General features: G+C 42.9%; 1 protein-coding gene across 34 annotated transcripts in view; it reads left to right on the top strand.

The window, feature by feature from the left end:
• Positions 1-27,350, top strand: part of CADPS (calcium dependent secretion activator) — a 492,336-nt gene that overhangs the window by 429,333 nt on the left and 35,653 nt on the right. For all 34 annotated transcript variants that reach the window (XM_048488307.1, XM_048488321.1, XM_048488334.1 and 31 more), the window contains 2 exons: positions 4,154-4,186; positions 12,176-12,283. In XM_048488307.1, coding sequence (XP_048344264.1) covers positions 4,154-4,186; positions 12,176-12,283 — 141 coding nt within the window. The remainder of the gene's footprint in view (positions 1-4,153; positions 4,187-12,175; positions 12,284-27,350) is intronic.

Here is a 27,350-nt window from a genome sequence, read left to right as displayed (position 1 = left end):
TCTGCACAAATTTTGTCATAAAATTAATAATTTCATAGGAAAAGTCACATAATCCTTCAGGAGCTGCAGCCTAGAAAAGTAAAAGCATGCCCCACCCAGCAGCGTGGACATTGCAATACTGGTAGCCAAATTTTACCCTAAAGAAAAACAAGCAGTTATGCTTTTTTTTAAAGAAAGCTTCATGGTTTTTTGGGGAGGGGGACAGTTGTGTGTGTGTGTGCGCGCGTGCATATTATATAAGGAGAGAATATGAAGGACTAATTCAATAACAGCGATCATGTCTGCTTCGTTTGTTTTCAGAGCAAATGTTCATTTAATGTTGCAACATAATGTTTGATTTCTGGCTTTCTTAGTTTAGAGGTTTTTATTTGGTCAGTTATAGAACCCAGTCTTATACATCTTTATTTTTTAGTCCCACTTAATTTAACATGATTTACTCCCAAGTAAATGTGCATCAATGACAGTGTAAATGAGATATTTCTCTGCTTCTAGTGTTGATGCAGACTAAATTTTCTCATGACAGAAGAATGGAAGTTTCCTGCCGTTCCACTCCTACTACAGCCTAATGATGATCTGGGAGATAGTTAGGGTTGCCCGCTCCAGGTTTGGAAACCCCTGGACATTTTGGGGGTGGAGCCTAAGGAGAGTGGGGTTTGGGGAGTCCAACTACTTCGGTTGTGTATAATAATGCTATGGAGTCCACCTTCCAAAGCAGCTACTTTCTCCAGGTGAACTGATCTTTGTTGTTTGGAGATCAGTTGTAATAGCAGGAGATCTTCATCCACCACCTGGAGGTTGTAACCCTAGAGATACGGGACACTGATGAATAAAAACCATCCACAAGAGGATGGTTGACTTGGTGTGAATTACACATTTGGTCTGGATCACAACCCTGAATACAAAACACCAATTCTATCCTTGACTTCCGGCCCCTCCAATGCTTGGCATATGAATCAAAATAGGTCCAAGTCGATGAGATGATGGAATCTGTGCTTCGATTTCTGCAGATGCTGTAATAAATCATCCTGGATGCTCTATAGAAATGGCATGATCCCTATTCAGATCTTTAGAAGTTAGGAGTGTAAAAAGGCGGGAATTGTGATTCTACTTATTTACCCTGATTTTAACCTGTACATTTTTAGCAAAAGTTCAAAGCAAAGACAAAGCTGTATGCATGCACAGTAGTATACGCATAGGCTCTTCCATGTTCAGTTGGGAATCCTGCTGTATCTCCAATTGCACATAACACCCTAAACAGGTAGAGATCTGGGCAATCGTGACATACATATGTATGCCATGTGCATACAGTTGTCTTACTTTTTGTGCAGAGGCAGTTGCTGGAGACCAGCAGTAGGGGAAAGCTTTGAATTCTGTGCTCTGCTGGGTGTTCAGCCATCATAGCAAACAGAACGATACAAGAGACGTAGCATTGGTCTCATCCAACAGAACTCTTGCTCTGCCCTTTTGAAGGTCTAAACAAGGATAATGTTTCTGACTTCTAGGCCTCAATAGATCCATGTTTCACATGAAAAGCAGAGGTTACATAGATTTATGAAACACAGTAACAAAGCAATCTATTTAAAGGTGTGTTAAGGGGAAAGAGATGGACAACTTGGTGTACTTTGAAGTGCAGGTGATCCCAATGACTGGGCTTAATGTGACAGAAGGCATCAATGTTTGCTTATTTATTTATTGTATGAAACTTAGATTAAATTTAGATGGGTTTGGAGCAGCTTCCAACAATAAAACCATAGACAAATTTACTCAATTGGAAACATAAAGGACCGAAAACAAAACTTGGGTGGCACCAGTAAAATTCTTTTAAGGAGATAAGCTCAATAGCCTATGGAATAACATCAAGATGCGTCAACCGTATGGTAGAACTGCTCTGCCTTACAGGGCCCGTGGAGCTGTACAGATCCTACAGGATCCGGGTCTCATTGTACAGAGCCCTGGTCCTGGTTGAGGCTAGCCAGATCTCTCTAGGGCTAGAAACCTCCAGTAGGCTTTCTATTCACTGAGCATAGTGATCTCCAGGAACTATTCCAGGAGAGGTGATCTTGTAAGTATGCAGGCCCAAGACCTTAGGGCTTTGAACTTGAGTCCAGGTAGAGTACTGGCTCAAGTTCAAAGCCCTAAAAGGTCTTGGGCCTGCATACTTACAAGACCACCTCTCCTGGAATAGTTCCTGGCGGAGCACTGGTTGAATGTGGGCCTGCCACGAACCTTCCTTCCTGACCATCTCCTTTTCAAAATTCTCTTTGGTCAAAAATGGAATCCATTAGAAACAAACTCCAGATTCCTAAAAAGAAGAAGCAACAGATTGCTGGATTTCAGGAAAGGACTGGTAAAGAGGAATCAAACGAATTTTTCTTAACAATACTAATTATAACTAACACATTTTTATTCTAACATACCCTGGCAGAGTAATTTACAAATGTACAACAGTTATCATGTTCCCGTTCCTTCTTTTTTTTTTTTTACTTCAGCTTGTGATAGCAATGCTGGGTTTGATTTGAACCCTCGTCACCAGCATGGCCTGCTGTATCTGCTTTCTTTGCTTAATTGTTCACACACACACAAGTTATTGGAGAACATCCACCCACTCACACATTCTGTCTCACTCATATAATAATTCTTTCAGCTCTTCAGTAACTGAGAGAGAGAGAGAGAGAGAGAGAGAGAGAGAGAGAGAGAGAGAGATATGTTTAGGCTGTTTTATCAGTAGCATCAGAAATATTTAGAAGCAGGTGAGCTTTTAGAACCCAAACAAGGATTGTGATTGTTGATGTAATCTAATTAAATACTTAATTGTTGCAAACTCTCAGTCTTGCAGATGGGATGCATTATGGTACCTTTATTTTAAAAAAAGTCTCTCTGTCCATTTGGAAACTGTTCCGTAAGAAAGCTGGTTTGTTTTTGCAGCAGACAATAAATGAGGGATTCCATGAATTTCTGTATCTATATGTCACTGTCTCTTTATCAAGAAGAGCAGCAGAAAATATGTGAGGGCTTTTGGTTCTGAAAGATACTGCAGCCAAAATGGTTTGCTTTCCCTGGTTTGTGACATTAACAGCCCAATCCAGATTGGAGGTGGGGGGTGGAACAGCTTGTGGGTGCAGCAGGGATCTTCATTGGTATGTTTGCCCACCGCACTGGAGCACCTACACCAGTGGAGAGAGCAAACATGCCAGAAGGGCCCACAGCCCAGAAGCTACACTGACACAGGAGAGCATTCTGGCACAGTGGGGGCAGGCCAGGGACACTCCTGGGGTTGAGTCGACTTCCCCCAAGTTTTCAGTCCAGGAATGCCCCTCTCCCCAGCTGCAGACTTGCGTCACCAGAAAGTATAAGTCTTTTTCTCCAATTGGGCTGTTCAGGAAGCAGGACGTTTCTTGTGTAGAAGCGGAGAAATAAATCCAGTTCACCAGATAAGAGTCTGCTGCTCATGTGGAGGAGTGGGGAATCAAATCTGGTTATCCAGATTAGAGTCCATTGCTTTTAACTACTACACCACGCTCGCTGTTTGACAGTGAAATATGCTGTCTCAGAGGGTGGCCAAGTCTCCTTTGGAGGTTTTGAAACAGAGGCTGGGTGGCCATCTGTCAGGAGCGCTTCGATTGTGTATTCCTGAATGGGAGGGGTTGGACTGGATGGCCCTTGTGGTCTCTTCCAACTCTATGGCTCATTCCGCACATGCAGAATAATGCACTTTCAAACTGCTTTCAGTGCTCTTTGAAGCAGTGCAGAATAGCAAAATCCACTTGCAAACAATTGTGAAAGTGGTTTGAAAACGCATTATTTTGCCTGTGCGGAAGGGGCCTATGATTCTTTGTGGTCTCTTCCAGCTCTATGATTCCTTGCCCTTCATTTCTGGAATTTGAGTAGAACATGTAGCAAAAGTTTCCTAAGTGCCACACTTTAATCTAAGCAGATCAGTTTGCTGAATTAGAATCAGTACTTCAAGGCTGATGTAAAAAATATAAAGACTGAAGTAAAAAATATAGTGTAAAAAATCTGTATAGTATAGGATATTTGATTTTCTGAGAACGCATCAGGTATGATTGTTGTGGTCCAGTTTGTACACTGTTTAACCCTAACCCTATTTGAACTCATAAATTTTAATCCGAGGCCTGTTTTGTTTCTGTTCCAGGTGAAAGCAGCTTCCAAATACGTGGATGTGCCCGTAAGCATTATTTACATATGGCATTTTAAAATATCTACACATTGTGTAATGACGATTGAAATATCTTTTTTTTTATTTTAAAAGATGGGCTACCTACACTTTAGCCCGTGATGAACCTAAGAGTTTTCGTACAATGATTTATGAGATCTGATTCATTCTGAATGTTTTCTAGTTATTATCTGCTCTTTAGATGCCTGTTTTCGTGAATCTCTCTCAAGTGCACCACGTGATGTTTATCACTAGAGCTATGCAAAATGTCATAAAATCAAGAGATAATGCACAAATGTCAAGCAGACTGGCAGTATGCACTTATTTACTTTTACATTCACTTCATTAATGTGATGCAGCTACAGCTTTTGTGATAACTACAAAATACAATTGCTCCTATCTGATGTGTGGAAGGAGGCGGGGGGATGGGATGAATGTGGTGCAAAGAAATGAGAAAACTGTATTTTAAAAGCATATTGACATATGTTACCATGAACCCTTCCTTATGTGTACAGAGCCAGGAGGCTTGGGGCCGGAGCAATTGATGAGACTTTACCATGGAACAGCAGGATTAAGAGAGAAAAGAAGTCATATTTGGGGACTTTCAGTTGAAAGATAGCCTACAGATTAAGTAGCTGTGCTGTGCTGGGGAAGCATGAAAAATAATGCAGGAACACAACCACCATATTGAAATAATGATCGCCACAAAGAGGGGACTAGGATGCTCATATGGGAAGGGAGTCTCATAAACCAAATCAAATAAATAAAAATAAACTGTGATAAACAGACAGAACTGGGCATAATTCTGTGGTAGAGCAGTTGGACTGGGATTCAAATGTCAACTCTGGCATGAACCTCATTGATTTTTCTTGGGCCAGTCACTGTATATCGGTTCACCCCTTACAAATCTTTCAGCTGTGAAGTTAAAACGGAAGTGACAATGCATCTGAGACCCTAAGAAGATAGCTAGAGTAAAAGTCAATCAATAAACATGAAGTCAGACTAGGAAATGGAGCTCATGAGAAGGAACAAGAGAGCCCCTGGCAAGTGGTGGAGGGTGGGGTCTTATCAGGTAAAAACTTGGACTAGACTTTGATATCATCGATGCAGTTATGTCACTTCCAAAAGTGACATCACCGCATTGTGATATGGAAGATGTTCTGGTATTTGAGCAAAAACTATGGCAGATGCTATCTTTTAGAATAGAGTTTTGCCTAAATACCAGAGCATCTCCAAGTTGTCAAGGCATGATGGTAACACCAAAGTGATGCCATTCTGCCAACAAAAAGGGCTAATTTTCACCAGGTAAGGCCCCTCCCGGCCAGCTGAATGGCCCCAGGAGAGCCAAGTGGGGTCTGGGAGCCCTCAAGCAAGGAGGAAGCAGCATTGCCATTTACTGGGCCAATTAGTGATAAACTATTGTTACAACTAGAGCAGAAATGTTTTTAAAAATCATACTTGAGAGTCCAACAACTTATAGAAAAAAAGAATCATTACAAAGGTTGAAATTACCCCACTGAAAATTATGTACCTTTTCACATTGCCACGGCATGCAACCAACGGGAGTTTCAGGGACATCGGGGGGGAGGAGGGGGCGGCATGACACTGCATGCATTGCTATGTAGGGTAACTCTAGAAACCACTGGAAACAGTATGGGATTGTCATAGGGTTTCTGGAGATTCGTAGAGCTACTCTGTTATTTCCTGGCTTTCCCTGGAAGTGACATAGTGGCACACATGCCACTGCTTGGAGCAGCGGCAAAGACAGCTGATTGCATGAGACTTGTCACACCAAATAACTTAGGATTCATACTAAGGCAATCCTTACCATTATAGATGAAATCTGAGTATATAAACAGACAGTTATGTTGGGAAAGGAAGACTCCTGGATAGAGAGTTGCCGACACCCAGGTGGCAACTTGAGATCTCCTAGAATTACAACTGATCTCCAGACAACAGAGATCAGTTCCTCTGGAGAAATAGCTGCTTTGGAAGGTAAAGTGCATTATAGGCATTATAGCCACTCAGGTTCCTCTCCTCCTCAAAACCTACTCTTTCCAGGCTCCACCCATAAACTCTTCAAGTATTTCCCAATCCAGAACAGGCAACCCTGGCAGGGTGCCAAGTGACAGTGGATGATATAAAAACGGTCAAAAATGTAATTGGAGACCATCTTCCAGAATGCTAAATGACCTCTTTTTTTTTTTTAGTTAGGGCACAAGCCAACACAAAGTTAATGGGCCGGCAGCCCAATCCATAGGGGGAAGACAAATTGGGCTTTGGAGCCAGCGTGGGGATGCCCCAGTGCATCTGCCTACCCCACCAGCATGTGGCATTTTGTCAGGGGAAAGGGCAAGCTGGGATCTGGGCAAGTGCCACAGAACTTGGTGGCACCCAACCCAGAACAGCCTGCACCTCACAGAGCCATACCAGCCTAAATCTGCCCCCCCCCCACCCCCGGTGAGTATGGAGGCGGGCTCAAGGAGTTCCCAGGGGTGGAGCCAACTTTATGTGGCTTCCACTGGGCTCTGGAGCTGGAAATGCCTGTGGCATAGCCCTTGGAGATATGCTACCCCCAAGGGTGGTGTAAGCTCATTTTGGGCTATGGAGGGCTTTCAGGCATCTGGGGAGTTTCTGGCATTTGCTGCCTCCCCCCACCTCCTGAAAGCCCTCTGAAGGCGGTGTGGTAGTGGCGCTATCCCCGTCTGCTGAAACCCTCAGGACTGGTCTTTAAATCACATAATTCTGTTTGAGATTGCAGTTTGAGCTTTTAACTGTCAGACAATTTAAAAAATAAAGCCTATTTCCCGTTGCAGCCAACTCTGAGTTTGCTAATAGGTCTTTTTCATATTTATATTTTCTTTTAGCCCTCATTTAAGCTTTATGTTTATAAAAAGGCAGTGATTTACTGAAATGTATATCCCAAACAACCTTGAAGGTATCGTTGCAAAATAACCACATTCGTTAATTTTAAAAGGGCAAATGGTGCTGTAGGCCTCTGTTCAGAGCTAGGATTATAATGAAGAGAGTCCTTCAAGATCTCAGGCAAAGCACTCTGCTTACCGGAAATTAACATTTAAATTAAGTTTAAGTGCAATATATGAATGTTGGTTGGAGTCAGGGATTAGACTGATAAAGCAAGAGACGTTTGCAGACAGACATTTTGTTCGGAGAACGCACAGAGAGGAATGACTTGGTGCCACTTGCATCATCCAAATTCTGCATGTGGTTCCACATTTATTTTTTAACATTTATGTATTTATTAGACTTGATCTCTCCCACTCTTCCCAACAAACAGCCAGAGTCAGAGCCGCTAACAGATAAATTACAAAAAAAACCATCATCTGTAATAATTCAACCATCAAATTGAAAATAGCCATAAAATATTAAGTTATTAGTTCTTGATAGCATCATGACAATTCTTTAAAACAGTTTACCAGAGTGCCCTCTTGCAACTAGCACCATCTGCAAACACAAATAATTGACTATCAATTTGTGAAGGTTACAAGCAAGTAATCAAAAGCTACTGTCGTGAATAAGTGGCAACCACAGGATTGACACTACTATAGTTGCCAACCTCCAGATGATCCCTGGAAATCTCCCAGAATTACAACTGATCTCCAGGTCACAGAGATCAGTTGCCTGCAGTGGCAAAGCCACCAGGGGGCGGGGGGTTCACAACGCACCGGGTGCACCATTTCTAGTCACGTGGGGGGCGGAAAAATCTCCCCTCCCCCTCCCCTGCGGCCTCCCCCACAGCCCCTCCCCATGGCGCCCCCCCTGCGGTGCACCACCACACTTACTTTTAGGAATGGAGCAGGCTGGAAGCCTGCCTTCGTTGCCTGGGCCTGGTGGGAACTATGGGCCTGGTGGGAACTACATTTCCCAGGGGCTCCTGGGAAATGTAGTTCTCACCAGGCCCAGACAACGCAGGCAGGCTTCCGGCCTTCTTCTCCGGCCTGCTCCTTTCCTAAAAGTAAGTGGAGGGGGGGGGCGCCATGGGGGGCGGTGCGGGGGGGGGGGGCGCAAAAGCCAGAGTGTGCACTGGGCGCACTGTGGTCTAGCTACGCCTCTGGTTGCCTGGGGAAAAATGGGTGCTTTGGAAAGTGGCATTATATCTCATTGGCTGTTTCCGCACAGCCAAAAAACAGCACCCTAGGGACGGCAAAAACATAGTCTCTGGGGTGCTGTTCACACAGGAGGCGCTGCTGTATCGCAGCAGCGCCGTCCTCACCCCCCCAAGTGACGTGAAGACGCCGCTTTCAAACCTCACTTGGGGGTGAGGTTTTTGGAATACGCCAGCTTCCACCCACTGCCAAGCGAACGGCAGTGGGTGGAAGCTGGCGTATTCCCTGTGCCGCTCCCAAACGGCTTCTTACCTTGTCCTGGCCTCCGTCGCTGTGGCCATGGGGGCATGTCCCCTGGCCTCCTCAGAGTGACGGAAGCCAAGAGAAGGTAAGAAGTTGTTTTGGGGGCTGTGCAGAGCCTGCTCCACCAGCTGCGCAGCCCATGGGGCCGTTCGTGCGAACAGCCCCGCAAATCTGGCTGTGCGGAAACAGCCCTTGAGATTTCTCCCTTTCCCAAACCCTGTCGCCCCAAGCTCTGCCCCCAAATCTCTAGCTATTTCCCAACTCACAGGTGGCAACTGTAGAAACCACTGTGTTTACAGCAATATATTTTTAGATAATTTCACAAACAAAGCTTAGCAGTAATTCCACCTTGCACTTTCATGATGAATGTCTTGAACATCGCTACAAATCTTACTCTACAGCATCTATCCCATTTGTGTCCTACACCTTCTCCAAAGTTTTCAGATACATACCTGCAGTTACAAAGTTTTCAGATACATACCTGCAGTTACGTTACCTCCACAACAATTTAAGGTAAGGTGAATAATAGCAGCAGGTCCAAGGACATCGAGTGAGCTTTATAGTGAAGCAGAGATTGGGACCCAGTTATCGCTAGATCTAGTAGAAAAAAGAGGAAGAGTTGGTTTTTATACCTTGCTTTTCTCAACCTTTAAGGAGTCTCAAGGCGGCTTACAATTTCCTTCAGTCCCTCCCCCCCCCCTCCCCAGCAACAGACACCTTGTGAGGTAAATGGGGCTGAGAGAATTCGTAGAGAGCTGTGACTGGCCCAAGGTCGCCCTGCAGGCTTCATGTCGAGGAGCAGGGAAACAAATCCAGTTCATCAGAGAAGAGTCTGCTGCTCTTAACCACTGCACCACTACAACCCCTAGAGGCGTTAATTCAGTGGTTTGCGGCCACTCATTCATGACAGTAGCTTTTGTTGACTTGTTTGTAACCTTCATAAAACCTTCATAAATGTGGAACCTGATGCAGACTTTGGATGTTCTCTCATCTGCATCTTCTAAACCGAGGGAAAACCACCTTGTCGAAGTCACCTTCAGTGGCACGGAATGCTCCACTACTGTAATGCAGTTGCACTTAAATATTTGCCTCAAAGCAAATAAATGTATAGGTTGATGGGAAGGGATAGAAAAAAAGCCAGGCTTAAGTTTTTGCTATCAATGAACTAGGAATCTGAGAGTCTCCCGTGAAGTATCGATTTCTCAACCTTCACAGCACAATAAATTATGATGTTGTGGTTAACAGGTGTCCTGAGGCAAATGCTTGCCTCAGGTGTCCTGAGGCAAATGTCACTAAACATGGGCATAACAGTCCCTTTGTCCTTTACATTGCAGCGTAAAAATTGGTGTAAATATGTCTGGTGTAACAATAGAGCCTGACACTCCATTTCCATTATACAAGCATGGACATTTACTTTTCATTTCATCGGTGCGGTATGTTGGGAGAAATGGACGGATCAGTGTCGTTTGACACAGGGAAGCAAATTCCCGGTCAAGAAGGATGAGCCAAAGGGGTGGGAACAGAAGGACAAAGTTCAGGGGTGGATCCATGGAGCTGGGCAGGGAGTGCACTTGTTTTTGTATGATTCTGTCCCAACTTAAAACAGGTAACAAACCACCAGGACATCCTGGGCTGGTGCTGGTTGTACCAAGCATGACTTGGGCAGGACCACAGGCTGAAAGCCATGGGTTAAGAGCAAAAGTTACCTGCAAAAAGGGAAGCGTCAAAGGTTCACCTCGGAAGGTCTTATTCAGCTGACTCAGGTATCCTAGTTACCTCCCTTTTCTTTTGTAATTTTGGAGAAACTTGGCATGAAGTAGGAATGGTCAGAGCAGGCAAAGAGGATACCTTCTCCAGCTGCCACACACACAAGGAAATTGGAAGACATTAACAAAGGAAGGGACACAAAGAGGCTACTTCCTTTTCTCTTACCTGAATGTGTGGTAAGAACCCAAAGAATGCGACTTCATCCTAATCCGCAGGGGGACAATAGCAACCTAATTTTCATGGTTCGGTTGGTGTCTTTGTTCCCTCTGCTCCCACATCCTATCCCTGTGACTCGCAAAATACTTCCAACACGCATCCAAAAGCTTTGAGGTTTTCTACTCTAAATAAAAGCTTAGCTCTCTGAATATCCACCATACCACGGGATCCTTGTCTAATTCCATATAACAGGATCCTTGTCAATTGTTTAGCATTGGGCAATTGCATCACTTGTTATTGTATCATAAAGTTGGCACAATCTACTTGCTGGAAATTGCTTGAAAAGTATAACAGCCGCATTTACATTGTCCTTGTTGTTTTTTAAATTAATACCTTGTCATTGTTTCAGTAGGTGTTAAAAATGTTACTGGCATCTCTAAGGCCAACCATTGGTCCTTTGCTTGATAATTGTATTTCTTTATATATATGTATAAACTACCTTCCTACTGCTTCTCAAACTGTCCTCATTTTCACCCTGGAAATTACACAGAAGTGTTAACTAACTTCAATTTACAGTGGCTGACAATCGCGTCTCATACAGAAATGATACTTTGTGATCTGCAGTAAATCACAGTAATAAAAGTAATGACACCCATTATTAAGAAACTTCCAATGTGCCACAGACATTTAAGATTTGTGTGGCAGCTCTCATAATGACTCTCTTTTTTCCCCCCAGCATTTTAATGGGTTTCCTTTGAGAGAAGTTTGATTCCAACATATCAAGGAGTGTGAACTTATTTAGTCCTTATTGTCTCCCAAATTATCTCCGCTCCTTGCTTCTTAAAACAGAAATGCAAACTGCATCATGCTCCTCTGCAATCTTCATAAGGCTTTATAAGTTCTGCTTTAAGAACACCGGCACATAGGGAGAATCAGTGACGATGAGAGAGATTTTAATAGTTATGAATTTAGAGTGTGCCAGTCAGCTTTAAGCAATTCAAACCCTCACTGGTTTCAATGTGGAGACAATAGGTAGGGGCTCAGTGTACCTGTTAAAATAAATTACATGCCATCAAAGTGCTAAACTACGGTTTGGTTGTGCGCTTATCCGCAACAATGTTAATTTTATTACTCATATTAACTGCATAACTTTTGACACAGAGATGTAGAAAAATACCATCCAGTAAATGCTTTACGGAAGTGTGATTTTGATGCTGTTTGTGCCAGCGCCTCAAAAGAAAGGGAAGAACAGACAAGTGCTAAGTGTCAGCTTTTTAACTTTAGATTAAAGAAGATTTGCATATAGTAGGTGGGGGGTGGGGAGGGGGGAAGGCCAGCCTGATTTGTTGCTTTGTTAATTAGGTTAATGGTACCAAAAATCGCAAGAGAGGACTTCCTGGCACGAGTGTGTGTGTGTGGGGGGGAGCATTATCCATCCAAGCAGCTTCCATCGAGGCAAAAAAGGAAAGAGAGTACAGACAGTAATCTTGTGCTGTGAACTGTTTTAGCAGCAAGCAGTTGTGCCCATTGCTGGCACCCAACTATATCATGGGAATCGACTAGGAGAGATCCTCAGTAACAGCCTGAGGGAGAATAGGTGGGGGGGAATCCTTGCAACTGAATGAATAGACAGTCTTGGGAATATGCCATGTTCATGCTGTTTGCCTCCTCCTTTCCCCCCCCCCCCCCCCCGCTTTTCTCTGAACAGAAACCAGGGATGGACGTTGCTGACGCCTACGTGACCTTCGTTCGCCATTCTCAGGACATCCTGCGCGATAAGGTCAATGAGGAGATGTATATAGAAAGGTTATTTGATGTAAGTAAATGCCTCCTCCGCCTTGGAGACCCAAGGGGGAGAAAGTGCAAAATGTGACAAAACGAGACAGGAAGATAAGTCACATTTTGAAATAAATTATAACTTATGGATTTTTTAAAAATTAAGAAAGATAGATGTATGTTACCTTTTCTGTTGATTGCTCTCTGTCTGCTATAATGCTATACTCAAATCCACTTTCCCCCAATTTCTCTCTCTTTAGTTTTTGGGGTGCCAGCATAGTTTTAAGAGATCATTCTGTCACAGGAATGCCATTATTCTGATCCTTAAGTCCTGTTTTTAAAAGGTGACCGGATAGGGGGACATGTGTAACTTTACTTGGAATGAATCTTTGTTGCTAAATAGGGAAAGGGATTTCAGACTTTAATTTTTAATTGCTGTTTTGAAGAAAAAATCACCATTTGTTTGCAAATCTGATTTTTTGCGTCGTGCGGTGCAATAGTAGTACTTTAACAATTATGGGCGGTAGCCTATCATCAATTTGAGAACCTGAAAACAACATTAATTTTGTCTGGGCTGCAACTCTATGGGATAGGTAAATCTTGAAAGAAGACACCACCTGCTGTGGTGCTTGATAGGGTCTAAGTGTCAAGTGAGATTTTATTTGGAATAGGATGGGAGTTCATGTCAACAGATTTCTCCGCCTAGCAGTTGCTTTTGTTCTGCAACCCATTTTCTCTCTCCGGAGCGATTGTGCCGCCTAACATTGCTTGCAGCAGACAGTTGGCATTAGTGTTTCAATCACTTGTTAGGACAGATCCTTGTTTGTGTTTTGTGCGGCTGCAGAATGGCTTCCTTTTCTCTCTTTTCACCTCTCAGTGCTCTTGGGACAGTTGTTGCTTTTAATTATATTTTGGCATTCACATTTGAATGCCTTCAGATTTCTGCGCTTGCTTTGCTTATTTCACTCGCATTCTCCTTATATTGAACAGAAAAGCTTTTTTTTCCTCTGCAAACATCATTAAAATCCCTTTTTCCTTGATATTCATCTTTCTTCCCATTTACCTTTCCCACTGCATCCTTTCCCGCTGTTTAATTCTCCCATCCCCACCGATATTCTACAAGATTAAAATGGAACTTATCTCTCATGTCAAATGTTTTATCACATTATATCAAGTGGCATGAATTGGAGTCAAATAATCTTCCTGTGTACATCTACTAGCATGACCCATATCCACTGAGAATGCCTCATTCATGCATAAAGCACTCCAGCGACTCCTTTCCTCCTTAAGAGAATTTCAAGCATCAAAATGCCAAAGACAAATCACCTATCCACTCGGCAGTCACAAAGAGGCAGTCACTTCCTCTCTGTTACAAATCTGCTAGCACCTTGCCCATCTATGTTGAATTCCTTTTATTAGCAATACATTTGCAAGCACTGTTCTTTTCAGTGGTGACTTTTGCCTTTGAGCAGTTTCCAGTCTTGTGGGTTTCCCAGCCTCTTGTTGTGAACTTAGTTGACTGGGATCTTTTCATTCATTCTCCCTCTGGTTTAGAGCATATGTGACCGATGTTGGCTTTTGAAATATTCAGTCAATGTCTGAGCAGGGAATAAATACACAGCAAGTATCCATTGGCTTAAATTTGCACCTTACATGTTTCCCATATGAAGTAAATCTCTAAGCAGTGAAACGTCACTGGAGATATAAGCTAGGTGCTGCTGTAAGGATATGATGCAAATTATGTCCTGAAGCAAAACTATATCATGTTGTTCACTTGGCGACATTCACGTTGTAATGATCCCAAATATGGAATTGGGAAGGAGCATGGCTGCCTCAAGTTGTCAGAGTCACACAACTGTTTGCAAACTCTTTTTTAATGCAGGATGCTGTCATTATATTACATTTTAAATGTTCCTAGGTCTCCAATGGAGCCTGATGGAGCCAGGGATGGGTAGGTTACACAGAAATATTGAAAATATTCCCAAACTTGTCACATATCTTGAACAGTTTTTGTCAAAAGTGTATTTATGTTATTTACATATAAAACCAGAAATCTTGGCTATTCATAATATTCTTGGGATACATTTGTTCTATAAACATTGGAGCCAAACTAACAATTTCTCACTTAGTTGTGTTTATAAATGGAGCTGTGCCTACTATACTATCTGAACTCATGGCAGACTGGTCTCATGTGGCCATGCATTTTTTTTAACGTGGCGTAGTGGTTAAGAGCAGGTGCATTCTAATCTGGAGGAACCAGGTTTGATTCCCCGCTCTGCCGCTTGAGCTGTGGAGGCTTATCTGGGGAATTCAGATTAGCCTGTGCACTTCCACACACACCAGCTGGGTGACCTTGGGCTACTCACAGCTTTTCGGAGCTCTCTCAGCCCCACCTACCTCACAGGGTGTTTGTTGTGAGGGGGGAAGGCCAAGGAGATTGTCAGCCCCTTTGAGTCTCCTACAGGAGAGAAAGGGGGGGATATAAATCCAAACTCTTCTTCTTCTTAAGAGTTTCACTTTGTACAGTGGTGGTTTTTGCATATCCACATTTACATGAAGTTCCACATGGCTCATTAAAGTAACCTTAGTCCCATCAAAGCATCCGTAAACCCATATCCCTTTTATGAAACTCAGGCAAGCAGATTTTCACTTAAATACAAACTAGTTTTACCTCAGACCCTTTGTCTGAAGCAAATATATTTTAAAAGATTTTTAAAAGACATAGGTTTAACAGGTCTGTAGAGATGGAAATATTATTAGGTATCGTTTTTCTGTCACCAACATGACACATTTTATATTCTTCACATTTATTAAAAGTTCAGGAGTCATGCCTTACTCAAGGGTCGTCCAGTGAAAAGTTTAACCTTGGATTGCCTGTTGCCTTATTTGGTTTTGGAAGTTTTGTAATCTATGCCATTCATAATTTAATTACTTCACCTCCAAATCTATTATTTATTCCTGTTCACTGGAAAAAGAATGGTTGCTTTTATGACTGCAGCATGGAACAAAAGAGGACCCAATACACCATGTCAAAAATAGAGAATGAAGAATGTGTTTCATTTAATGTGAAACACACAACACAAGTGTGTATGCCGCCGCCACCCCAAAAAAGAGCATAAACAAGCAAATTAACACATCAAAATTCCATGTAACAAGGAATAAATCAGAAGGATTCTATGAAGGCACTACTTTGTCACCATATGGAATCCTTTGGACTTATGACTAGTTGACTTAACTGTGATTCTGTTACTTCATAGAATCCTTCTGACTTATTCATTGTTAAATGGAATTTTGATAGACTAGTTCACTTTTTTGGGGGGGATACACATTTGTGTTTTGTGTTTTACATTAAATATTCGGCATTCTTGTATTTTTGCCTTTGTGTAGTAGGTTCTCTTTTGTTCCACTACACCTTGTCATTTGTCATCATATTTTTATGGCTGTACTTTTCCAAAATGCTAGTTTTTCCTTTGTTCCTGAAGCTATTCAGTTTATACCACTTGAGCGTTCATTGCCTCCCAGATCCCCTGCCCACATGTGCCACAGTAGCGGAATTATTTTTCCAGGTGGCTATCAGGCGATGCAGGAGATTATCTGAATATTACTGTGCAGCCTACATTTTAATCGCCTTTATTCTGTAAATTAGTTACATTTACTATGAAATAAAGTCATCATCATTTTAAAAATCTCCCCCTCAGGGTAACTGGGAGACGAAACAGATTGGCTGGCCAGTTCAGCTGGCAATCAGCTGCTAACAAAGCTATTTTCCACCCCCAAAGAGTTATTTACCACAATTTCATATGACTTCTTTGTTCGGCCTGCCCCACTAAAATGGTGGGCACAGAGAAGTAAGGGAATCGTTAGTAATAAAAATGAAGTGGAAGGATGGTTTGTTAGCATGCCTTTGTGGTATCTCTCTGTGTGTCAGCTGTAAACATTATCTGAGGAAAACATTATCTGATTAAAATAATCTGTCTGCTGTTTTAGACCTTGAGATACAGTTTGATAGTGCAGTCCTAAACCGTGTTACGCCATTGTCAGTCTATCCAAATCAACGGGCTTGGAAGGGTGTAATTATGCATAGGGTTGCACTGCTAGAAATGCTATTTCAGTTTTAATCCTTGAGAAGTGGTTTTAGAAATACTGTTCATTAACTATAAATACCAAACCTGTGATCCAGAAGGTAATTAGTGGCACCTTTTATTTTCTAGGGACACCTATCCTCTGTGGGGTTGTACAGAGTTGTTTAAATGTCAAAATCAGGATTGTTTATACAGAGAGTGTTTGGGCTGGGATGACAGGAATTTTGCCAAAGTGGCAGTTGTGGACAGAGAGAGAACAAATGTAAACAAGATGTTACTACATTATAAAATGGCTCGTGATTGGAACGGTGTGACTTTACTCAGTTTTACTTCAGAGTTGGGACTCTACTGTAGAGTCTTCTGTAACAATTCAATTTGAGGAACTGAAAGCACACTGGATCCTTACCTAGTTACATCCGAGTCCCTTCCAAATATTTTATTTCCCTCGTTTACTTCCTTTTTACATATTATGAAATGTATTTGGAATCTTATGAATATTCTAGTATTTACATGTTCATATTCATTATGTACCGGTACTCTTTTTTTACCATCAGCATATACACTTTTGTTCCTTATTCTTGTTCACTCTTGCCTAATCATAGATTATAAGCCACTTCAGGCAGGTACTGGTATTTGTTTATTTATTTTATCCTGCCCATTCTCTACTTCGCTCCAAGCAGCATACTTGGTTCCCAGCTACCCCCTTTATCCTCACAACGATGCTGTATGTGTTTTAAGCTCAGAAAGAGAGAATGTCCCTAATTTCCTTCTTATAAAGCACTTAAGATTTGATATAAATAAAAAGTGTAATATCATTATCACTTCGCAAATAGACAGAACAGGAGTTCTCAAAACTGATCTTGTTAGATGCACACTTTGTAATTGATTTGCAGGGAGTTTTTCCTATCCTACCCCACAGGTCTGAGTGGGACAGCCATTTTACCCGCCATGGGAACAGAGGATGCATCTCTGTACACCAAAATTACTCCATAGTTGTCAGAATATGTAAAAGCCAGGCTTGTTTTGTATACATGTAACTGTGTTGACAATCTACAAAGAGTCATAATAAGAGTCTTGATTCTAAAGAACATGCATTTATACAGTCAGAATTACTGTCATGGATCATGGTCACATACATGCAGTTTAAAAAAAATGTGTGGCTCTCATTATTTCAAGTGCACATAATATATCACTGTGCATCCATTTACTCCTGTAAAGTATGATTTGGAAGATTCTTATACATGCATTGCAGTGCACAGAATCCAAATGCATGGCATACCATGTTATCGTTGACTTCAAGGTGTCTCAAAAACAATTTTCAAAAACCTTACTGTGAGCATCGCTCTGTTAAATTTTGGAGGATTTTATTCTCATGATCACAAGGAAGAATGAGACATACACCAAGGTGCCTGTGCCTCTGAGGAGAGCGAGGCAGAAATTAAACGTCCACAAATGGTACAGATGGCATTTTTCCTCTTCCCAGACGATTAATTCAATATCTTGCCCCTTGCCCAAAAACACAAAAAGCCCCCAAATGAACATGCTTTTAATATGAGAAATCAAATCAGCCAGGGAAGCTCCCTAAGATTGCAAAGATCTAAACAAAAATTAATTTTTTTTCCTTCTTGTACTTCTTGAAGACACAGGCCTGAGCAGAAGATAAGGATTAAAACAGATGTGCTTAGCAGCTAGCTCATCTGCTTAACTCTGGCAGTCTCTGGGATCAGTGATTAAAAAGCCATCTCGAACTTTGATGAAATCCATAGCCCTGGTAATATGCAATCTCTGATCGCTTTCTTTTATAGACCCCCATGTCTGTTTAAACCGGACATGGGGAAACATTTGACTGGAGATGATACGTGGATTATATGGGTCAATTATACACTTAATCTGCCTTCTCTGCAGAGATTAAATGTTCATAGATTGACTCTGTGTATTTGGCTTGCCCTTGGTAGTTACCGGATCAGGGAGGTTGCCCTTACTGAAGGGTCTGGTAAGAACTTAATCATGCAGTGATAGGGGCCTGCTGATAGTGGGATGCTAACTGCTCTATGCTTTTGGAGGGGGCTTGACTTACCATTTCACTGTCGCTTCAGATGGCCTCCCTTTTTTTCCCTGTTGACAGAATCACTTGTAAAATATCTTTCTCTACCGTGCAGCTGAGGATTTCCCAATGAGAGAGGGTATGGGCCAATTCACATTCCTTACCCAAGGATGACACTCTTCCCATCATAATAGAGGAAGGGGGCACATGTCCTCCTCCACTGCACATAATAATGATGTGGATGCTCCATACTTGTATGGAGCATAGAGGAACAAGGGGCCTTTCCCCACTTTTCCTGCTGCTGCCATCGCTGCGCGCTGCTCTCAGCGCGCGGCATCCCTGGCGCGCGTCCGGGCGTCCCCATGACCCCGCTCTGCGCGAGGTCATCAAAAGGCGCCGTTTTCGCCAGCTCCAGGGATGCCGCGGGCTGAGGGGGCGCGAGAGCAGCAGCGTCCGGGCGGCTGTGCTATCGCCGCCCCTGACGTGGGGAGTGCAGTGGGACCCCGCGCTACTTGCGGAGAGTAGCGCGGGGCTTAAGGTAAGTGGGGAAAGGGCCACTGTGTGCAATCTTTGCACTTTATTTTAAAGCAGGAAGAAAATCAGGCACTGGGCCTCCACGCATACGCATTATGCATACCATACCCTGTTACTTCTCTGCCAAAGAAAGGGGGTCCTTTGCTGGTAAACATGTGAACTGTTCCAAGAGACATAGGAAATATGGCAGAAATCCCCCAGATGGGGGTGGAAATGCTTACAGAGGGGAATCTGTTCACTTCTTTGCTTTTTTAGAAAAGATAGCCATGCCGTAGATCCATGTCTTTTGCTCTTTCGGGGTTTTGTATCCCTCCATAATATTGAATCCGGCCGCACAACGTGTTTCTTTCAAACCATTTGGACAGTCACTGCGAGGCTGATAAACAGGGGAAGATCCACACGATCATGTCAATAACTTGTGTTTGATATTTCTGTTTTCATGTTTGTCTGAGAAGCCTTCTTCATGGTTGAGCGACTCTGTTAATAAAATCTGTCAGTGATTTATCAGGAGACCTCATCCATTAGGTAACCCTAGCCTAGATGGTTGCCTGTGGCTCCAGAACAATTTGCACATGGAATCAGGGCAGTGGTGGTATCCAAATAATTTACCAGCCGGTTCTGGTGCTGTGATTCAATAACTGGTTGTTTACAAGCACCATTTTAACAACCGGTTCTGCCAAAGTGGTGCTAACCTGCTGAATCCCACCACTGCATCAGGGTCTACCTCAGGAGGCACCCCCAGCACCAGTAGGCTGCTGGTGGGAAACCTACCCCTTCTTCCTCTATAGAGGGGGCAGAGGTGGACAGGAGGCAAGCTGGGCTTGGGGCCTCGGCAGGCCCTCTTCCTCCTTCTGTCCACCACACTTTATCTCCCTTGACTGTGGTACAGCAAGGGAGCAAGCATCATTTTCCTGCCATGTCACATGAGGCGAAGACAGCAGAAACCACTGTGCCCGGCCACCAGGCCTCACCAGAGGACTAAGACGGCAGACAGCAGCTTCTTACAGCAACCCAGAAGTGAAATATAGAGGGTGGATGCTGTTTTCCTGCCTCCCTGAAGTACAAAAGAACAGCTTGGGCACCTTAGATGAGGTTTCCAAAATATTTGGACCAGACCGGAAAGCTGCTGACTACTGCAAATTTTCCCTACTTTCTTCTCTCCCCCCACCCCCAGCTTCCAGCAGCCCCTTCCAGTCATGGGAAAGATGATTCTGGGGTCACAAAATCCAAGTGGATTAGTAACGACATGGGAGTGGGGAGTTGGACCATGACCTCATAGATATGCCAAGCTGTGACAACTGGGCTGTCCAGAGACAAGGGTCTAAGGAAATAAAATTCCCTAGATCCTCACCACCATTGGAGGCCATGGAGACAGCAAGTCATATAGTTTATTTTAATATGTTTGGTTTGGCTGTGGGTGGTACAATGGGAAGACCTAGGGATATGTTTATCAAGGGGGGTGGGGGTATCATAGAGGCTGTAGGTCCTGGTTAGCAGTGCAGAAACAGTCATACCACTCCTAGGCTCATTCCACGCATGCAGAATAATGCACTTTCAAACTGCTTTCAGTGCTCTTTGAAGCTGTGCGGAATAGCAAAATCCACTTGCCAACAGTTGTGAAAGTGGTTTGAAAATGCATTGTTTTGCGTGTGCGGAAGGGGCCCTAGAAACAGTTAGAAATCTACGCAAGACAAGCAGCCTAAGTGCTGACTTTTTCTGCTGGCTGCCAGTTGTAATCCTACAACTACACTCTGCAGTATATCAGGGCTACAAATTTGTGCCTGTGTAGTTGGCTTTGCTTTTCAGTTGGTACAGAGGCCAATTATCTCTAGTACCACAAATTGTCCCTTTCTCTGACACAGAATTTTTGGAGAGGCCGAGGGAGGGAAGGTTGTTTCTGCGTGATGAAAATGTATTTGTCAGGCCATGCCTACTAGCCCAAGACATTTCTCTGCTTATACTTTTCAGCACGCACAACTGCACATCCAGCACCAAGAAAAGGACAAGGGAAAGATTTAAGGGGGTTTGATTAATTGTGGAAATACTTTGCTCACCAGTGCAGAAGAACTATACATGTGTAAGAAATTGTTATCTGTTTATCTATAGTGTGTCAAGAGGCTTTCATGAAGTATTAATTTAAGCAGGATATAGTCTAATTTATTTTAGATATACCCGTAATAAAATAAATCCTAGATTTGTCACTTGGCTTTGCACGCTTGCTAGAGTTCATGCTCCTAAAGATCTTTAGTGAAGCAGCTTTTCGGGTTCTGGCAGACATTTGGCGAAGACAGTTAATTGGTTTTCCTTTTCCAGACGAGATTGCTCCACTAATCATTCTTCACTAGAGGGGCTCTGCCTCAGTGTATTGAATTGCTTCCTGAGAATTCAAATGGATTTTTCTGTTCTTTGAAAGTCTCACTGACATGTTTAATATCATACCCCTTGTGTTAGAACACTCTCTTTCTAATGAGAGAATGGAGGAAGCCAACTTCCTTGCTTTGTTACCTTCATAATTAAACATAACATTGTCATGTAGAGCAACATAAGTTTGAAGCTCCTCTTTTCAAACTGTCTACTCAAACATTGTGTCACTGATGTTTCTGGAATTATTGTACAGTGATTGGAGGACTGCATAACCATCTCCTTCTGAACTCTGCACTTTAACATACGATCCATGCTTTTGCAAAACATTGACATGGGAATCCTTTAAGCTCTGTGCTTTGCAGCAGCTAGTTTTCCTGAGTCAACATTGAGGGTACAGTTTAGGGATCGCCAAACTGGCTTGTCATGTTTGATGGCAGCATCCTTGGAGATTCTTAGAATTATTCAACCTCTATATTAGTACTTTTTTATTCATTTTCACACATCAGACCACCCAGAAAGCAGAAATGGGGGCATACTAGGAATAGCTGGAGAGAATTATAAGAAACCCCACTGTCCAAGATGTGGATATTTGATTGAACCTTAGTAGAAATGGTGCCAAAGTTAAGGAACTACCTCTGCAGAGAAATGTATTTTGCTGTAGGGTAATTGGCCTTTGGAGGTTATGCAAAGAAGTTTTGTGTTAGAGCGAGGTCATTCAGTATTTGATATATTTACTTGGCACCACAGATATGGCTTTCTGATGCTACTTCCCTTCTTGTCGCTCGCGGTTTTTATGTTCCTGGGGATTTTTTTAATTGTTCCCATGGTTTTTATCCTGTTGTGTTTATGAAACTACTGTCTATTGCTTTGAAATTTTTGGAAAAAATAGGATATCAATCGATAAATACATGAGCAAACCCCCATTATTAGAAGAAGCGCTATCTGTGATTGACATCTATCCACCTGCTGAGAGGAAGGGGTGTTGACAGAACAAGAGATAGCAGTAACCCTTTCCTATTGAAAAAAATATGCTGGTTCAGGGATTTCCAACAGGTGGCTGATGAGCTACCAGTAACTTGCCCACTGCTGAATAATAGTTCATGCAGCCCCTAGAAGACCCAAGAAAAGATTATGGCTCATTCCGTACATGCAGAATAATGCACTTTCAAACTGATTTCAGTGCTCTTTGAAGCAGTGCAGAATAGCAAAATGCACTTGCAAACAGTTGTGAAAGTGGTTTGAAAACGCATTATTTTGCCTGTGCAGAAGGGGCCTATGAGAGGGAAATGGGAGGGAATGATCTTGTGAGACTGCACGTTACCCAAGGCTGAGTCAACTGAACTGAGATATCTTTGTATGCAAAAGGAATTGGACACTAGGTCTTTCCCTTTCCTAAGCTGAGAGTGGCCGAAGATGAGTGTGAAAGGGGACAGAGACAGGGAGCATTTCCCCAAGCAGGCATGAAGAAAGAACACAGCCAGCTTTTGCAGGGATTGCAGGGCTCCTTTGTGTGAATATGTGAAATTGTCAGAAGGGAGAAGTAGCTCAAAATATTTTTCATTGCTCGGAAGTAGCTCATTAATGAAAAGGTTGGCAGCCTCCATGCTAGTGACAGCTATGCTTATAAGCTTCCCTGACAGATATGATATTGTGCATAACTGCTCACCTCACATGCTATCCCAAGTGTCAGCACTAGCAATTCCAGAAGATTAAGCTATTTAATATTCAAGAAGAGTACCTTAGGTATAACCTGTCAAATTTAACTATCACCTATGCACATGCCTAACTATGTAATCTGTGCAATTTAGTATACAAACAAATCTTTTTTGATACTGAAAATCAAAACAGCCCATCAGACTTGCACAAATGGAACTCAGCAGAAACTTCTCAACCGATAACCATGTTTTTTAAAAGACCAGAGATCCTACCTGACATGTTTTCCAAACACATAGGATATTTACTAGACCATACAAACAGTTCTTTAAGAGAAGATGATTTTGACTAAACTGAGACGCCAAGTGGTAGAAAGTTGAAATTGTAGGACAGTGAACTGACAAAAGCAGTGACAAAAGTAGTGGTATATGGCCCTAGGGACAGGGGGTGCCTCTAATCTGGTCACGTGGCGGCACAAAATCAGCCCACATAACCAGGAAGACAGCAAGGCAGCAGAAAGTGCTGCTACCTTGCTATCTTCTGGTGCCCTTGGCCCCGCCCATGTCATCATCAGCATGGGCGGGGCCAGGGAAACCCGAGGACACAGTCCCCTCAAGCCTCACCCTCCCTCCCAGCTCCCAGCCGGCAGTCCCTTCTGCTCTCCTCTCTAGGGAGAGCAGAAGCAACTGAGGCTCCATCCTTGTCTCCTTTGCTTTTATAAGCACAAGAGTGGGGCTGGGGGTGTGGCCACACGCTCGAGGGGTGGAGCACTACCCCCGTGTTTATAAAAGCAAAGGAGATGAGGACGGAGCCTCAGTTGCTTCTTAATCAAGCTTTATAAGTTTTTTTCAGTTGCTTAGACGTTATGAGAGGTTCTTTAAGATGGTTCAGTTAGATGTTACTGGCTAATAGATTCATAATGACTTTGGGTTCTGACAGGCTGGTACCCTTTCTCACAGTACACATACCACCTTGACACTGTTAGCTACCCCTTTCACATAAATCTCCCTCTTAAGGTAACTATTGCAGAAAAATGTTAATATGTCAGACTGGGAATCTACCTGTGTGTATTATTCCCATTCTAGCTGGCTCAGGAATTCTTCACTCAGAAGATATATTCCCTTTCCTTTTATTTATGGCCACCTGTGGAAAGTCTCACTACTATTCCACCTTCATCTTTGACCACAAAATAAAACTCCCAGTCCCCTGTCTGCATATTTTTTGCTTTCAGCACACATTAAACTCAGTATATTTCAAGTCAGTCCACTCCCTGACTGAAATAGAGTAGAGCACACATCTAAGGAACTTGATGTTAACTTGCATGAATCTAAATCCCAAAGCTTCCAAAACTTTTCCTCTCAGAGAGATACCTCCTCCTGCTCTGAGTCAGCTGGTTACTCCACCAATCATAGCACAGGTGAGCTTGCCCAATCAGGGCAGTTTTCATTCCTGGGAAGTTTTTCCCCAACCCAAACTGTTATGATAGCACCTTGTTCCACTGACTGACTTGCACTTTTAAACTTCTATTTTGCTGTGCAGTCCATCACATGGCCCTTATCCCACACATCTCTTGAGAACAAAATTTTTCATGCCCATATGATTCCCTCTCCCATTTCACACTCACTTTGGATGGTTGTGCTAATTTAGATATGTCATTTAAGCAGTGACATAGGTATTTTTATGGGGTGGGTTTGGGGGCAAGGCCATGCCCCCACCCACCCCTAGGGTGTTGCCACACCTCCCCACAACCAGCCTCAGTGCTTATAAAAGCAGCTTTCTGAGGCCAGGGACAGCAGACTCCCCTGCCCCGCCCCCCCCACCCCGCCCCCCACCGGCTGAGCTCCCAGGCGGCAGGCGGCAGTCCCTTCTGCCCTCCCCTCTGGGCAGAGGCATAGTTAGGAAAAATGGAGTCCGGTGCAAAATCTGAGTTTTGCAGGGCCCTTCCCCTATGGGCGGCCGCTGTGATGCTGGAATCCACCCCCAAACAGCATCACTTTCAATGGTGTTTAAACTAGGGAGCCCAGATTCTCCTTTTAAATCCATCTTAAAGGGAGAATCTGGGGTCTCCAGTTAAAACAACATTGAAAGGGATGATGTTTTGTGGTGGCTTCTCCCCCACCCTGAAACAGCATCACTTTCAATGTTTAAACTGGGGACATGCCAAAGGGGGTGGATTTAAAAGGAGAATCTGGGGAAGTTTGGGGGGTGTCTGCTGTCAGGGGTGCAATTGTTAAGCTAGCAGCACCAAACTTTCAGGTATCTTTAGGAGACTCTCCTGATGATACCCCCTAGATTTGGTGAAGTTTGGTTCAGGGGGTCCAAAGTTATGGACCCTTAAAAGTCCAAAGTTATGGACCCTCCTATTAGCTCCCATTGGAAACAATGGGCGATGGGGGCACCCCCTTTGGGAGTCCATAAATTTGGACCCCCTGAACCAAACCTCACCAAACCTGGGTGGTATCATCAGGAGAGTCTTCCGAAAAATCCCTGAAATTGTGCTGCTAACCTTAAAAAATGCGCCCCCAACAGGCCAAAAACTGAAAAAACACTTAAAATACAAAAAATCCATAAACGGGGGGCAGAGCTTCAGACATGTAATGGGGGGTTGAACCTGGGAAACCCCCATTACTTACATTCTTCCATTTAAGTCTGACAGGTAAGTGCTGACAAACCGTTTGAAAATCACTCAATTTGTTTCTAACCAGCATATTGTACAAATTGATTAACAAGGTCAGAGACAGAAGCATTAATTGAGAGATGATACGATAGGCAACTTCAAATATTTGAAGGGTTATCTTGTAGAAGATGGAACACAGTTGTTTTCTGCTGCCCTAGAAGATCGAACCAGAACCAACAAATTGAAATTAAATCAAAATTAAATTAAATCAACACCTGACCTCTACTAAACTGCAATACCACCATCTGTCCATCACCTATGATAACGATGTAGAGCAACACAAAGGACACCAACAAGTTCTTCATCCAGAAAGCTACCACGATTCTGTGCAAAATTTAAAGATACCCAGCTCCTACTGCTTAGAGACACTAGTTCAAGAGCTGTCTGTTGGTTTGATGCAGGCTGCTGAAAAGCAAATGACTGTATATCCAAAGAACAGCAAGTCACAAAAACAGCTACAACCCCAATGCATTTCTATCTATGCCTTCTTAAAACAGTAATGACATCCTCATACACTATGGCAGGGAAAACATCCTTATAGTGCATATAATTGTACATGTGCATAAGAATCCTAGTTCATGAACTACTGAGGATTTCTTTAAAAAAATGCCCCATGAGAAAGTTTAAGATGCCTAATATGCAGATTGAGAAAATACAAGAACAACCATATCTTGCAACAGAATATCCCATGTTCTTTCTCAGCATGAACGTACTCTATCTTATTCATGATGTTTGAGTAGAGCTTTCTTGAAGAGAACCAGGACAATGGAAAATGAGTGCATCCTTAACTGCTTGGATCAGCTGCACTACAACAGGGTTGTAGGAGAACCTGCTACTTTGTGGCTGAAGAGAAAGACACAAGAAAGAAAGAACCTGAAATAAGCTTCTCCTGTTCTATGAAACATATTCCCATATGGGTCAGTAATGACCAGGTGCTTGAATACGGGGACTACCTTTAGCTTTATCTACCTGTCTGTCATGTCTGTCTGTTTGTCTGTCTGTCTGTCTGTCTTGTTTCCCCAAATATAAGACATCCCCAGAAAATAAGATGTAGTAGAGGTTTTGCTGAAGTGCGAAATATAAGGCATCCCCCGAAAGTAAGACATAGCAAAGTTTTTGTTTGGAAGCATGCCCGACGATCAGAACACAGAAAAATAAGACATCCCCTGAAAATAAGACATAGCACATCTTTGGGAGCAAAAATTAATATAAGACACTGTCTTATTTTCAGGGAAACACAGTATCATCAACTTCCCAACGATAAACAGGAGTGGCATCAGAATTTAGTTTAACAATAAGAGATTATTCAGTTTCCTACAGAACTCTTTCACTTTCTCGCCTACTGCCTCATCTCACACAGTGCCAGCACGAAAACCACTGGTGCATGTTGGATTAACAGCAATAGGTCACTTCATTTCTCTTGATCTTTTATTTTTTTCCCCACCCAATATCCCTTTCAATCTCTCCCCTGCATTATATCAGCCTACAAAAATGCTTAGAAAGAGCCAAGGGATCCACTTGCAGCCCCATGTATGGCATTGGAAAGGCTAGAGAGGGGCATTATTCATCAGTTCACTGAACATCCAGTTCAGACTGAATACCTAGACTGTCCCAAAACCCTCATTTTACAATGTGAAAGCTAAATAAGGGGACTCAGTTAAGTTACTGAGTCCAGCGTGTGACGTCTTTTGATTCCTCTTCTAGGGTTGAAGCATAAATACCCATACAATTAAAGTATTGTATGACTGCCGTT

The sequence above is a fragment of the Sphaerodactylus townsendi genome, linkage group LG03 (assembly GCF_021028975.2).
Source record: "Sphaerodactylus townsendi isolate TG3544 linkage group LG03, MPM_Stown_v2.3, whole genome shotgun sequence".
NCBI classification, from domain to species: domain Eukaryota; kingdom Metazoa; phylum Chordata; class Lepidosauria; order Squamata; family Sphaerodactylidae; genus Sphaerodactylus; species Sphaerodactylus townsendi.
This window is presented reverse-complemented; position numbering and strand designations above follow the sequence as displayed.